The sequence below is a fragment of the Lagenorhynchus albirostris genome, chromosome 16 (assembly GCF_949774975.1).
Source record: "Lagenorhynchus albirostris chromosome 16, mLagAlb1.1, whole genome shotgun sequence".
NCBI classification, from domain to species: domain Eukaryota; kingdom Metazoa; phylum Chordata; class Mammalia; order Artiodactyla; family Delphinidae; genus Lagenorhynchus; species Lagenorhynchus albirostris.
The window spans coordinates 39224550-39238029 of record NC_083110.1 but is presented as its reverse complement, the minus strand read 5'-3'; the positions used below and the strand labels follow the sequence as shown (position 1 = coordinate 39238029).

At 55.3% G+C, this 13480-nt stretch overlaps 1 protein-coding gene and 1 pseudogene across 1 annotated transcript in view; one reads left to right on the top strand and one right to left on the bottom strand.

The window, feature by feature from the left end:
- The window catches only part of ALOX5 (arachidonate 5-lipoxygenase), a 54532-nt gene extending 42710 nt beyond the window's left edge, over positions 1 to 11822 (top strand). Inside the window, exons 8-14 of the mRNA XM_060125838.1 lie at positions 5761 to 5964; positions 6718 to 6804; positions 8438 to 8616; positions 8921 to 9042; positions 9414 to 9514; positions 9825 to 9995; positions 11158 to 11822. Of these exons, the coding sequence (XP_059981821.1) occupies positions 5761 to 5964; positions 6718 to 6804; positions 8438 to 8616; positions 8921 to 9042; positions 9414 to 9514; positions 9825 to 9995; positions 11158 to 11337 (1044 nt within the window). The 3' untranslated portion in view covers positions 11338 to 11822. The remainder of the gene's footprint in view (positions 1 to 5760; positions 5965 to 6717; positions 6805 to 8437; positions 8617 to 8920; positions 9043 to 9413; positions 9515 to 9824; positions 9996 to 11157) is intronic.
- On the bottom strand, positions 3097 to 3807 carry LOC132507469 (zinc finger MYND domain-containing protein 19-like; annotated as a pseudogene).
- Positions 11823 to 13480: the final 1658 nt, after the last annotated feature.

Sequence of the window (13480 nt, the reverse complement as noted above, 5' to 3'; positions counted from 1 at the left end):
AGGTAGACAGGAAAAACAGGAACTTAGGGCTTCCTGCCAGTCCTGGAGAGGGCTGACCACAATGGGCAGAAAGGGCTCCACTCCCCAAGATACCCTTGAGAACTTCCTGGTTCTGAGGAGGACCTGCCTTGGGATAGCACACTGGGCTCCCCACCCCAGCGTCGTGACCAGCCCCAAATCAAAACGCCAGCAGAGCCCAGGCAAGTGAGGCTGTGAGCTGAGCTGGAAGCTGAGGCTGCCAAGAGGGGACCATGGAGTTCAGGAACTGTTCCCGTCCTGAGATGCTCCCTTCATGTGCCCCGGGGTTCTTGTCTCCACCAGAGATGATGGAGAAGGAGGCCACTGCAACACTGTGGGAGCTGGTATGCAGACAGCAGGAAACCACACCCGGGCCAGGATGAGGTGTGGGTCCATGAACGGGGGAGGCTGCACAGGGGCCCCTAAGGGGAAGGCAGACAAGCACTCAGGAAACAGTACTCTGAGTCAGCCGTGAACCAGGCATTGAGTGCCGTGGGCGTAATAGCAGCTAGTTTTGCCAGATGTTAACCGCCAAGGCTATTGCAAGGGTTTGCCTACACACAACCCCTTGGATTCTGAAATCTAAAAAATTCTAAAGCTCTTAGACTTACCAAAAATGTGTAGCAAATTCATTGGCAGCAAAGCTTGCTGTGAACCAACAGGAGAGGCTATTTAAGAGGCTTTCTCTCACTTAGTATGAAATGCATACGTTTCACTGCAGAAATACTAACATATTTGAGTGTAAAATGTTGTGTTGCCCCAGACCCAGGGAGGGGGAGAGAGGTGTCACATGATGAAATGGACACACTGCTAAAATCCTAAAAATTATGAATTCTGAAACATTTGGCCACCAGGGTTTCAGACCAGGACCCACCTTTATTTATGTAACTGTCACTACAACCCTCTGAGTAGGCAGGCACTAGTGCTACCGATCATTTTAAGCGGATAAAGAAACCAAGGCACAGGGGTAGTCAGCGGCAGAGCTGAGGCTCGAGCCAGGCCTTCTGGCTCCAAAGTTCATGCCTCACCAGTCTCCCAGTCTCTGGGGCACCTCTCCTCCAAAGGAGTGCCCAGGCTGCTATCAGAAAGAAGCCCTATGCTTCAGAAACTGATGCAAAAGGTAAAGGGACAAGTGATGGAGAAGTAAGCCGAGCTAGGAACCTTGTTCACCACTCTCAGGCACCTCTGAAGCAGCCTGTCCTCCAGAGACCTTTTATGTCCAGACCATGGACTATTACGCCACCTTTACAACCAATAAATGAGATCTATCCCAGCTGACCTGAGTCAGCTATGAGTTAACAGCAGAAAGCAAGATACAGGGTAGAGATTATACGATCTCTTCTATGTCAACTGAATGCAAGGAAAGGGCCCACCACAGATGTGACCAGATACTCTTGTGGGCATGGGGAGTCGCAGAAGGACACAGGTCACCAGGTTGGGAACATTGGGATGGAACTGGCTGGGGCACAGGTGAGCAAAAGAAAGTAGCAACAGACTTGATTATAACGCTAATCAATGTGTGGAAAATTGCACAAATATGCATATATGCCAAGAGGCTGGATTATGAAATGTTTTCTTTCTTTCTTGTGCTCTTCTGTAATGATTGGAATGTTTTACGGTAAGTATATAATCTTTCCTAATCAGAAACAAAAGGCTACATCCTTATCACCACCCCTCCCAAAATTTAAACACAAAACACCAAGCGTTCTGGACTTCCACAGCATCACTACCAGCCTGGAGGGGAGTGGGGACGGTGGGAAGAATGTGTGGGAGGGAAGGCCCAAATCGGAGCGACCTGCAAGGCTGGTGTAAGAGTTCCGGATGATAGCAAGTGAGGGTCTGGACTAAGCAGTGAGAGTGGAGAGAAAGGCCAGAGGCATTGCCAAGGAGTAAGCAGAGCACAGGGTCCCTTCCCAGCTCAGCTGTTTACCAGTTTGTGACTTGGGAGAGCTACTAAACCACTCTGAGCCTCAGTTTCCCCCTATGTAAAATGGGAATGTCAAGGAATACCTGCTTTGCAGGGCCACGGTGAGGGATAAATGAGATAGTACAAGTATAGCCCCTAGCATGCAGCAGAAGGTCTCCTTGGCCACAGAGCATGCACCAGAGCCTAGCAGGCATCCTACCTGCTCTGCCAGCAGAGTCAGGTGTGGGTGGGGCCGCGCAGTCAGTGCAAAATAGCGAAGCACTGGGAGGGGCGGGGCAGGGGGTGGGGAAGGGGAGGGGCAGGGCAATAAGAGGGGAGTGACAGGGGGTGGGGCAGGACAACAGTACGAGGGGCGAGACTGAGGGGGCATCAGGGGAGGGGCCAGGGGAGAGGTGGGGCAGTGGGGAGCCTGAGAGCTGGGACTGTTAAAAGGGGCTGGAGTGTTGTTCTATGAAAACATGGTTTCAGAGTTCGCAGACCTCCTAATTTTCCAAGAAAACCTATTAATCCAGATTTTTATGTGAAAGTACTGATATTTAAAGGTTGACAACTAATTGCATTCACAAACAAACAAAAATATCGTGAAGGTCAAACTCTGCTCTCCTTGCACTGCTCTGTCCTGGGTGAGCAGGCCCGGGGTGGGCTGTCTAGAGCCGGTCTGTCCAGCGTGGGAGCCCCTGGCCACCCACGGCTCTAGAGCCCTTGAGATGTGGTTAGCCCCTACCAAGGCGCTCTGGAAGTGCAAAATACACACCTGATTTCGAAGACTTAGAACGAGAAAAAAAAATAGAATTTTTATTATTTACATGTTGAAATGACATTTTAGAGAGATCGGGTAGAATAAAATTGTATTATTAACATAAAGTTCACCCGTTGGTTTTTATTTTTATTACTGTGGCTGTTACTGAGCAGGACCCTAAGGAGCCTTCCCACGACAGCCCCCCCGCCCCCCATGTCCTCCGCCTCAAAAAACTGTACATGAGTTTACGAACAATTAACATAGAGATAATGAGAAGGGTCCTGGCGGGCGCCTCCCGGCTGTCTCTGCTCTAGGTGAGCACTAGGGGGCGCTGCGGCAGTGCGCTGTGAGGGGGCCCCCGGCAGCTGCGCGGCTGCGGGAGCGGCTCGTTCAGCAGCTCCGGGTCTGGCTCTCAGCCTGCGTCCGCCGAGTCCCGGGGAGATTGGAAGCCGAGAGCGCGGGCGCTGCACTGCTGCTCTGCGGCTCGAGGCTCCGGCTCGAGCTCGTGCTGGAAGGGGCGCAGCTTCTCCTGACAGTGCTGCTTGTGGGCGCACCAGTCCTTCCGCGGGCACTGGGAGCCACAGTAGTGAGCCAGCTGGCAGCGGCCCCTGAACTCCCGGAGCTGCTTCTCGGTCATCGCCCAGGGAGGGGAACGGCGCTCGTAGCAGGTGCAGGGAGTCTCCTCCTCTTGCACCATGTCCCCGTTGGTGTTATAGTACCGGGTTACATTCAGGACGGGGAACTGCTCCGCTATGGGGTCCGTGGGAAGCTGCTGAATTGCAAGCCAATATAAGCTTTGCTCCCTTCACTTGCTCGAGGTCTCTGACTTTGGGCCGCCAACCCCACGGTACGAGCTGCAGGTTGTCCAGGCGACTGTCCACAGTGACAGCATTGAGATGCATCACCTGAAACGGGGAGCGATGCCCCAGCCCCACCTCCCCATCGCTCCCACAGCAGCTCAGGAAGGAGCCTTCCTGACCCTCTTGCTCGGTTTTTGTCAAGGGCATATACAAGTATCTTAGCACCATTTCCATCCGCGTCTACTTCCATCCAGGCCTCAAAGGAGTAGCCCTCCACCAGCAGGGATGTTCTGCTCATCTATCAGTGTGTACTTGGTCCTCATCTGACTGCCTCTGCTCCTCTCTCCCAGCAAAAGCTCCCACCGCTGGTGATGGGAACAAGGTTCCCATTCAGGTTAAGGTCTGTGGCTGGTGCAGCTGCACAGCTGGCTCTTTTCCAGAGATTGTGGTGAAGGAAAATGCAGCATTTATTGCAGGGCCCCAAGCAAGGAGTCCAGGCAGCTAGTGGTCAAAAGGCCCCAAACTTCCCAATGGCTTTCAGGGAAAGGTTTTTAAAGACAGGGTGAGAGAGCGGGTTTGTGGGATGTGTGATCAGCTCATGGACATTCTTCTGATTGGTTGGTGGTGAGGTAATCGGGAGTCAGCATCAGCCTTCTGGTTCCAACTGGTCTGGGGTCTGTGTGCTTGTGGGCAGCATACAGTTAATTTCTTCCACCTGCTGGGGGTTTCAGTATCTGCAAAACAGCTCAAAGTATATGGCTCAGAATATTATCTATAGCCCTTGAGGAGGAACTAAAGTTCCTTGACTTTGTTTTAATGGCTAAAGTATATTATTTTATCTTGCTTGACTGTTTTCCTTTATTTCTGCGTTTTCTCACTTCTCTGATTAAATTTATTCTTTGGAACTCAGGGAAGGCCTAGGAGGCTAAAGTTTTTCTATAGACAAGAGGCAGGCAGAGGACATGGAGGGGATCTGTCCTGGAAAGACCCCCATAGGGTCCTGCTTGGTTACAGGGCTACCTGAAAATTTTAAATTCCACCTGTGGCTTGCATTATATTTCTATTGGACCTCATCTCTGTTTTTGAGGGAGAGACAGGGAAATTACCTTCCAAAATACTTAGCATGACCTTGAGGACCCAAATTGGTCTGGCTCCCCCACATCTCAGGCAGCTCTTCTCCTGGGTCACCCTGTTCCCGCCACACTGCTCCCAGCAAGAGTCTAACACCCGGCCCAGCCCCCAGTTCCTATGACGGCTCCACCACTCTCCTCCTCTGTTCTGGACAATTCATTCTCATCCCATGTGTCCACCCCTCCCAGGCTCTGTGTCCTCCTCAGAAAGATGGGTCATGACAGCAACTACCTTGCAGGCTCACATGACATTGGGCTGTCAGGTCCCGAGGCTGCATCGGGCGCTAGGGGAGAGCCCCAGGAATGCCAAGGGCTGTTGTCATGGACAAAGCTAGGGACCAGGGGCTTGGGCAGGAAGGGCTGGATAATGTAGATATGTCGGGGCCAGATCACGGAGTTTGGCGACCTTATTTTCTGGCACGAAGAGGTGACTGGGTGTTTTTAAAGACAGGATTGACCTGACATGATTTACATTTTAGAAAAAAAAATCACCCCTGCCCCAGTGTGGAGTTGAAACGGGGAAGGGAAAGACAAGCCAGCCTCTACTAAGGAGGCACCTGGCTGCAGGGCTGGGTTCAAGAGACAGTGACTTGGGACACTGCATCATGCTGGCCCTAGAGCCCCAGGAACTGGAGTTGCTAATCTTGGGCCAGAAGGGAACTCAGAAGCACCAAGACAGAGCCTAGGGAACAGCAGCATTTAAGGGGAGAGCAGAGGAAAGGAAAGTTGGGAGACCAAAAAGCAGCAGCAGAGAAGCAGGTGGAACCAGGAGGGAGGAGCGGAGATGGGGAACGGGTGGAAGACCACAGCCTTCACACATGGCGGTGCTCGCTCCTTGCTGATGCCTTCATGCTCTTTCATTCACTTCTCCTAATAACTGTGAGGTGAGTAGACACTGTGCCCTTGTTACAGATGGCAAAGCCAGAGCTCAGAAAGGCTACATTGCCCAGGGTCCCACAGGTAGTAAGTGATGCAGCTGGGATGGGAAATACGATCTCTAGGCCTCTGCCCTCCTCCATGATCCTCTCATAATTCAAAAGTCACTGTTTAAGAAATTTGGATTCTCCTGGAATTTCCTGAGAGGCCAGGCTCTTCTGCGGCTGCAGTCTGGAGCGAAATACTGCAGTATTTTCTCCAATGTATCAGCTCAACCAGGTCCCAGGAGATGAGAACCCCATTTTTCTCCCTTCGGATGCAAAGTCTGACTGGCTTCTGGCCAAAATCTGGGTGCGTTCCTGTGACTTCCACATCCACCAGACCATCACCCACCTTCTGCGCACACATCTAGTGTCTGAGGTTTTTGGCATCGCCTTGTACCGCCAGCTGCCTGCTGTGCACCCCATTTTCAAGGTACAGCAAGCTGCTGCCTTACCTGGTGGGAGAGGGTATCCAGATATGGGGGGTGGGGGAGAGAAGGGAGGGAAGAGGGGTACTGACATCCCCACAGGACTGTGGCTGGGAGTGGCCATAAGAGACCCCTGGAGAGATGCTGGGGAGGTGGGTAAGTACCCCCAAGGAAGGAAGTGGCTCTGAGCCTGCTGGTTCCTGAGGACACAGGCCTGGGGCCTGACTCCAGCTTGGGCTCGCCTTGGGTAGGTGGGCAGATTTTGAAGAGGCAGAAGAGTTCAGTGTGACCCTGTCTGATCCCAGGCGGCAGCCCCCACTGTCACTGCCCTCCTCTGTTCCCAAATCCTACCGGCACTGACTGCTGGGGTGACTGCAGGCTCAGGTTACCTCTATGTGCCTCCGTTTCCCCATCTGTAGAACAGTTCAGATAGTATGCCTGCCTCCTAGGATTACTGTCAGGGTTAAAATAGTTGACAGATTTGAGAGCTTCAAACAGTGCCTAGCACACAGTTATGCTCTGTGTAAGTGTTGACTGTTATCATTTTTATCACGACCATTATGCATTAGAGCATTAGAGTGGCGCCCATCCCCCAGGCCGCTGGCAGCGGCTCCACAGTGAAGGTCAGCATGTCAGCTTCACTCCCTCCCTGAGGCCTGTAGCATCGCCCCTCCACGGAGGACCCCCGAGGAGGCACAGACCTGGTCAGGCGCCCCCGACCGGCCTTCTCTGATGTCTCCTCCTGCCCCTCCACCCAGCTCCTGGTGGCACACGTGCGGTTCACTGTCGCCATCAACACCAAGGCCCGGGAGCAGCTCATCTGCAAGTACGGCCTCTTTGACAAGGTGGGTGCCCCGAAGAGCCCGGCCCGGGAGGCACCTACTTCTCAGAACCTCTGCGGCCTCCACTCCAACCTGAGGTCCAGCCCCTTAGGCACTGGGGTGGAGGCCTGGGGAAGGTGGGAGGCTGCAGGTGCTCCAAGTGAAGCCTCCCAGCTTCCCTGGCCCACGTCCACCCCTCCCACCCAGCCACTTCCAAGCACCACCCGCTCTTCCTCCTCACCGTGGTCTCCCCGTCACCTCCTCCCTCCCCTCTCCATCCTCCTGCCTCCCCACCTCTTACACACTGGGGACCTGCATCTCCCCTCCCACTCTGCCGCCCATCATTCTGAGCACAGCCTCCCACACTCTGCCCTTGCAGGCCGTCGGTGCTCCCAGCCTACTCGCCCTGTCAGCGGGGGCTCAGGTCCCCCCTGCCCATCACACCCTCTCAGGCAGCACCCCACCCCTGTTCTGACCCCCCAGGAGGCTTACCGCGCCTGGACCCTCCCGGCAGCCCTACCTGCAACTTCCCTGCTTTCTCATCTCCCATTAGTGAGTGGGCCAGATGATCACTAGGGCTGAATCACCATTTGGGCGGAAAATGACAAAACCCATCTCAGACCAGCTGCAGCTGTAGAGGAACTGTGTCATCTCACACGCCTGGACATACTCGGGTTCGGGAGCCACAGCTCCCAGCTCCGTGTCTCGCTGGGCAACACTGGCCTGTGGCCTCCCTCTCAGCACCAGGTGCTGGGCCCAGAGCCCCCAAGCAACCCCCGCCCACCAGGATGCCTCATACGCAGGGACCAGGGACTCGAATAATGTCCCCAGGGTACAAGCCACTGGATGGAACTCTTCCACTCTTTAAACTGTGTGGGCCTCACTCTCTCAGACGGGGTTCTCGGACAGCCTTCCCCCTGTGGGAGAGGGAACAGGACCTCATCACAGTGAGCTCCAAGCTCATGTTCCCACGCAGTGACATCATCTTCCATCCAAATAGAAAGTACCAGGGAGCAACTCTATTGGTCCTGCTTGGGTCAAACGCCTACAGTGGACCAGTGTCTGGCCCCCGGCACCCAAGCCCTCCTTGGAAGATTCTGTACCCTGAGCACTCAGCCACCGTGTGTGTGCGCCTGCATCTCAGCAGCTGGTGCGTCTATCCAGCCCTCACCTTGGCACACAAGATGCTCTCAACGGAGTTGTGAGGGTCCTGGGGGCTGGTATCTGCCCCCGTCTTGTGCCCAAAGATCAGGTCCCAGAGAGCAGTGCTCGGGCTCTGGGCAGCCCGTGCTCAGGACGAGGGCAGGCCTGGCCAGAGGGCTGCTCCAGCCCCGGCTCCACCCTGCCAGCTGTCCCTGCTGCGCTGCTGGGGGCGGGAGCTCTCCCCTCCCTCCTGTAGCTGCTCCCAGTCTCTGCCCTTCAGCCCCTCACATCTTGATCGGGCAGAGGCTCCTCCCCGTAACCTCTCACTGGGCTGTCCTTGGCATTCTCCGAGTCACACGTCCCTCCCGCCCACCTCAAGAGACCTAGGTTAGCCCTCGGCAGGCCTGGTCATCCTCCTGCCCTTCCACAGTTTCTCATGCTGAGCTTTGGGGCTGGAAGGCTGGAGGCGGGGAACCAGCCTCGGCTCATGGCGCTCTCTCCCCTCCTGCTCAAGGCCAACGCCACAGGGGGCGGTGGCCACGTGCAGATGGTGCAGAAGTCCATGCAGGACCTGACCTACAGCTCCCTGTGCTTCCCTGAGGCCATCAAGGCCCGGGGCATGGACAACACAGAAGACATCCCCTACTACTTCTACCGGGACGACGGGCTCCTGGTGTGGGAGGCCATCAGGGAGTGAGTGCTGTGGCTGTGGGACCTGCTCTGGGCAGCAGGAGGAGTGGGCCTGGGCGCTGATGGACCCGGCCAGGGGGCTGGGCAGCTGGCAAAGTGGGCCAGGGCCTGGCTCCATCGTCCGGGCAGGGATGGGGGAACGAGGGTATGCTGGGGCGGGGCGGGGGTGGAAGAGCATGTGACGTGAGTCTGGACGTTAAAGAGTGACAGCGTCACCGATGGGGGCTCTGCCGTGGGGCCCGGGATACCGCTCTGCAGACCCTGGCTGGACCACCCACTCCTAGCCGGGCCTCTCCTCCCGGGCCAGGTTCACAGCCGAGGTGGTGGACATCTACTACGAGAGCGACCAGGTGGTGGAAGGGGACCAGGAGCTGCAGGACTTCGTGAAGGACGTTTACATGTACGGCATGCGGGGCAAGAAGGCCTCAGGTAGGGATGTCCCCCTGCCCCGCCCCCAGCCCTCTCTTCTGCTCTTCCCTGACTTTCTTTGGGCAGTGTTGGCCTGTGGCCTCCACCTTAGCACCTGGCACTGGGGCCAGAACCCCTAGGGGACCCCTATCCACCAGTATGCCTCAAGGGGACATCTCAGGGCCTTTCTGTGTCTCCTGAGAGCCCAGGTCAGAAACAACAGGAACACTGGGCCAAGCGGCTGTCCCCTCCCAGTGAGTCTTGCCCACGCCCGGGCCCTCCAGCACTGGTGTGTGGGAACCCAGGAAGCAGTATGGGTGGAGGCGTGTATCTGCCAGTCGGGGGTCCCTCCCCAGGGTCGGGGCCTCAGCCAGCCCGTGGCTCTGCCTTAGGCTTCCCCGAGTCCATCAAGACCAAGGAGAAGCTGTCCGAGTACCTCACTGTGGTGATCTTCACGGCCTCAGCCCAGCACGCGGCAGTGAACTTCGGCCAGGTGGGCAAGGGCAGGGCGAGGTGGCCAAGCCCACCTTGACTGCTTCTGAGGGCCCCTGGGCGGACCGCCCCACTTCCTCGCCTTCCAGACAGACGGGGGTGGACGAAGCCCAGGCAGCCCCGGGGCCAGGAGTCCGGTGTTCCTGGTGCGGTTTGGTTCCGTGCTAAGCACTGGGCGCCAGCCCAAGGGAGGGGCCTGCCCTGGCCTTGCTGGAGCGGGAGGAGGGGACGCGGGAGGAGGCGCAGGAGACGAAGGTGGGCGGAGGCTGCGCCGCAGAGGTGCCCACGCGAGTCGGTGGCCATCCCCACAGTACGACTGGTACTCCTGGATCCCCAATGCCCCCCCAACCATGCGAGCCCCGCCGCCGAAGGTCAAGGGTGTGGTCACCATCGAGCAGATCGTGGACATGCTGCCTGACCGTGGCCGCTCCTGCTGGCATCTGGGTGCAGTGTGGGCGCTGAGCCAGTTCCAGGACAATGAGGTGAGACCGGAGGCCTTCTCGCCCCTTCCGGGAGTCAGAAGGTTTAACCCGCTCCTCAACCCCAGGGTTCTGTGGTTTAGGGCTCAGGCTGGACCCCTGCTGGCCAGGAATCCTGACTTGCAAGGCTGGAGGGGCCCAAGAAGCCCTCAGGCCCAAGCCTGGCTGGAGCTCAGCGTGGGCGGGGCAGGAGAGCCGGGGGACACTGGGACACTCCCCACAAGGGCACCCCCCACCCCCGCCACTGACAAAGCTCCGTCATGTGGGTTTCTCCCCGGCACCCCAGCGGTGGGGCTGAGAGTTTCCTGGGTATCTTCTGAGACATTCCCACGCACATACAACCTACCGAAGCTAATCCCAAAGCCGGCTCTCGGTAGACACAGCCCCACGGTGTCGGCACATGGCTGCTCAGAATGACGGGCCAGTTGAACCAGCCCCAGACCCGCAGGCATTCGTTGGCATCTGAGTTGCTTTGAGACCTTTGCTAATGTCGTGGTCCCTCACTAACATCTGCATGTATGGGTCTTGGCACGTGTGTCCGTAGAACCAGTACGTTCCTTGTAGAGGAGTTTCTTGGTCAAAGAAGGTTGAGACTGAATTGCCCTCCACAAACTAAATCTAAAACCCCATCAAGAGCACGGGATATTTCTCCCACTTCTACCAGCCCTGGGTATGAAACTTTCCAATTTTAACAATCCCATAGTTTGTTTCTAAAAGGTACGCTTAGTTTTAATTTGCAGGCATCTGTGTGGGAGTGCAAATGGGCATACCACCCCCAACAGAGCCTGGCTGTGGCCGTCCTGGGCTGGAGAGAAGGCCTGCACTGGCCCCTGTGGCCCTGCTGCCCCGAGTTCAGGCGGGAAGGCGGGATTGCTGCTTGGGACCAGGCCACATGCCCACCACGGCCAGGACTACCCCCCACCTCCACGTCCGCCTGCACCTTTACACGTCCTTATAGCCTTATACCCTGCGGCAGGGCACTGATCCGTAAGGTCCCAGCCCAGGAGCATTCTCGGGGCGCTCTCAGCAGGTGGCAGGAGGTGGAGATGGGGGGATGAGCACACGCCTTGCCTCCCAAAGGATGGTCTCTGGGGTGGGACAAGGCCTGTCAGTTTACATCGCCTCATCGCAGATTAACGTGTCTCTGTCGTGTCTGGGTCCTCAGCTGTTCCTAGGCATGTACCCGGAGGAGCATTTTATCGAGACACCTGTAAAGGAGGCCATGGCCCGATTCCGTAAGAAACTTGACACCATCGTCAGCGTGATCGCCGAGCGCAATAAGAAGAAGAAGCTGCCGTATTACTACTTGTCCCCAGACCGGATTCCCAACAGTGTGGCCATCTGAGTGGCGCCTGAGCCCATCTCACTCCGGGACGGCCAGCTGCTCCAGGCTGGGCTCGGCAACCAGACTCCAGCCTGCCCAGGAGGGCAGGCTCCCAGGGCGGCTGCAGAGCAGGCCTTCAGATTCCTGGGAATTTGCCCGCAGGCCCCAGGCTCCTGGCTTCAAACCAAAGGCTCCCCAGGTTAGACCTTGATATAGCTAAGCTTCGGTGCATTTTCCTGTTTGTTCCTCAGTCTCTAGTGAATCCCATACTTTGATCGAAGTGTGTAAACACTGCAGGGACCTTTCCTACACAGAGGACTGTGTAGTTTCCTGCCCACCACCCAGCTCAGCGCTTCTGCAGCAGGAAAGCCCCACAGAGCAGCATAACTGATGGATGTTTGCTCTTGTTGGGGACACGGGATGATTACTTTCTGTTCTATTTATGCTTAGTTCAATTTCTTGCATACAGTAGGTGCCCAAATAAATTCTTGTTGAATGCATTAAGAACTGGTTTTCATAAAAATAAAGTTTATTTAAAACAGGTCTCCTTCTACATGCTACGTTCCAATCACCCCAAACAGCTCAATCCCCTCCCCAACCCCAAAAAGCCATAATCATTATGATCCCGTCTAGGCAAAAGCCTCCCCCCAACCCTCAGTCTGGAGAAAAAGTGCTTTTATCTCTTCTTTGCCCAGAAACTCCTACTCTTCCTTCAGAACACATCCCAGATCTCATCCCCTCTGGGGAGACACCCTAGTTGCCCAGATAGAGCTCGTCTCTCCCCCAGGGCTTTGTTCAAACCTCTTCCATCCTCCCACGTGGTCTCACACTTGGAACTAGAGCCCCTGGAGGATAGGGGACCCGCCATATTTATTTCTGTGCCCTAATGGTGGCCTAGGGCTGGCATAAGTCACCGCCGTGCTGCTCCCATACTTTCCTCCCAGCTGGGCACCTACCCTACATATTCCAGGCATCGTCTTGGGGGCCGGGGGCTGTTTTCTCCTATGGCAGAGAAAGCAACATGCCTTTTTAAAAAATGCATTTTCTTTCCTCAGGCCCAAGCAGCAGAGCCAGCCCTGAGCTTGGGGATGACAGTCCTCTGTCTCCTCCTACACACACACTCAGCCCCAGCCCCCAGCCCTTGGCTTCAGAATTGGGTCAGTGGAATCCACAGGGTTTCAGGAAAGTGTACACCTGATGTGCTAGGCCAGCCACCCTAGGCCATCTGGTCGGCTCTATTTTAGCCCAGGGGTCATCCTCCCCCCACCAGCCTGACACCCCAAGTAGTGAGGAGCAGTGTGTCCGTAGGATCCCTGGGTCCGAAGTACCCTCTTACCTCCATGTGCACTGGTACAGCCTGGGGCAAGGAACATTGGGTGGACTTTTTTTTTTAAGTTTATTGAAGTAGAGTTGATTTACAATGTTCTGTGAACTTCTGTTGTATAGCAAAATGATTCAGTTATACATACATATATATATATATATATATATATATACCCACACAAATTTTTTCATATTCTTTTCCATTATGGTTTATTATAGGATATTGAGTATAGCTCCCTGTGCTCTACAGCCGGACCTTGCTGTTTATCCATTCCATATATAATGGTTTGCATCTGCTAATCCCAAACTCGCAATCCATCCCTCTCCCGCCCCCCACCCTTGGCAACCACAAGTCCATTCTCTACGTCTCTGAGTCTGTTTCTGTTTCATAGATAAGTTCGTGTCATTTTTTAGATTCCATATAAAAGTGACATCATGTGGTATTTGTCTTTCTGACTTACTTCACTTAGTGTGATAATCTCTAAGCCCACCATGTTGCTGCAAATGGCAAGATTTCATTCTTTTTTATGGCTGAGTAATATTGCATTATATACACACACACACACACCACATTTATGCTGTGAACATAGGGATGCGTGTATGTATCTTTTCACATTAGAGGGCATTTTCTTGGTTTTTTGTTTTTATTTATTTTTGGCTGCATTGGGTCTTCGTTGCTGTGCGTGGGCTTTCTCTAGTTGCAGCGAGTGGGGGCTACTCTTTGTTGTGGCGCACGGGCTTCTCATTGCGGTGGCTTCTCTTGTTGCAGAGCACGGGCTCTAGGCACGCGGGCTTCAGCAGTTGTGTGGTTCGCGGGCTCTAGAGCGCAGGCTCAGTAGTT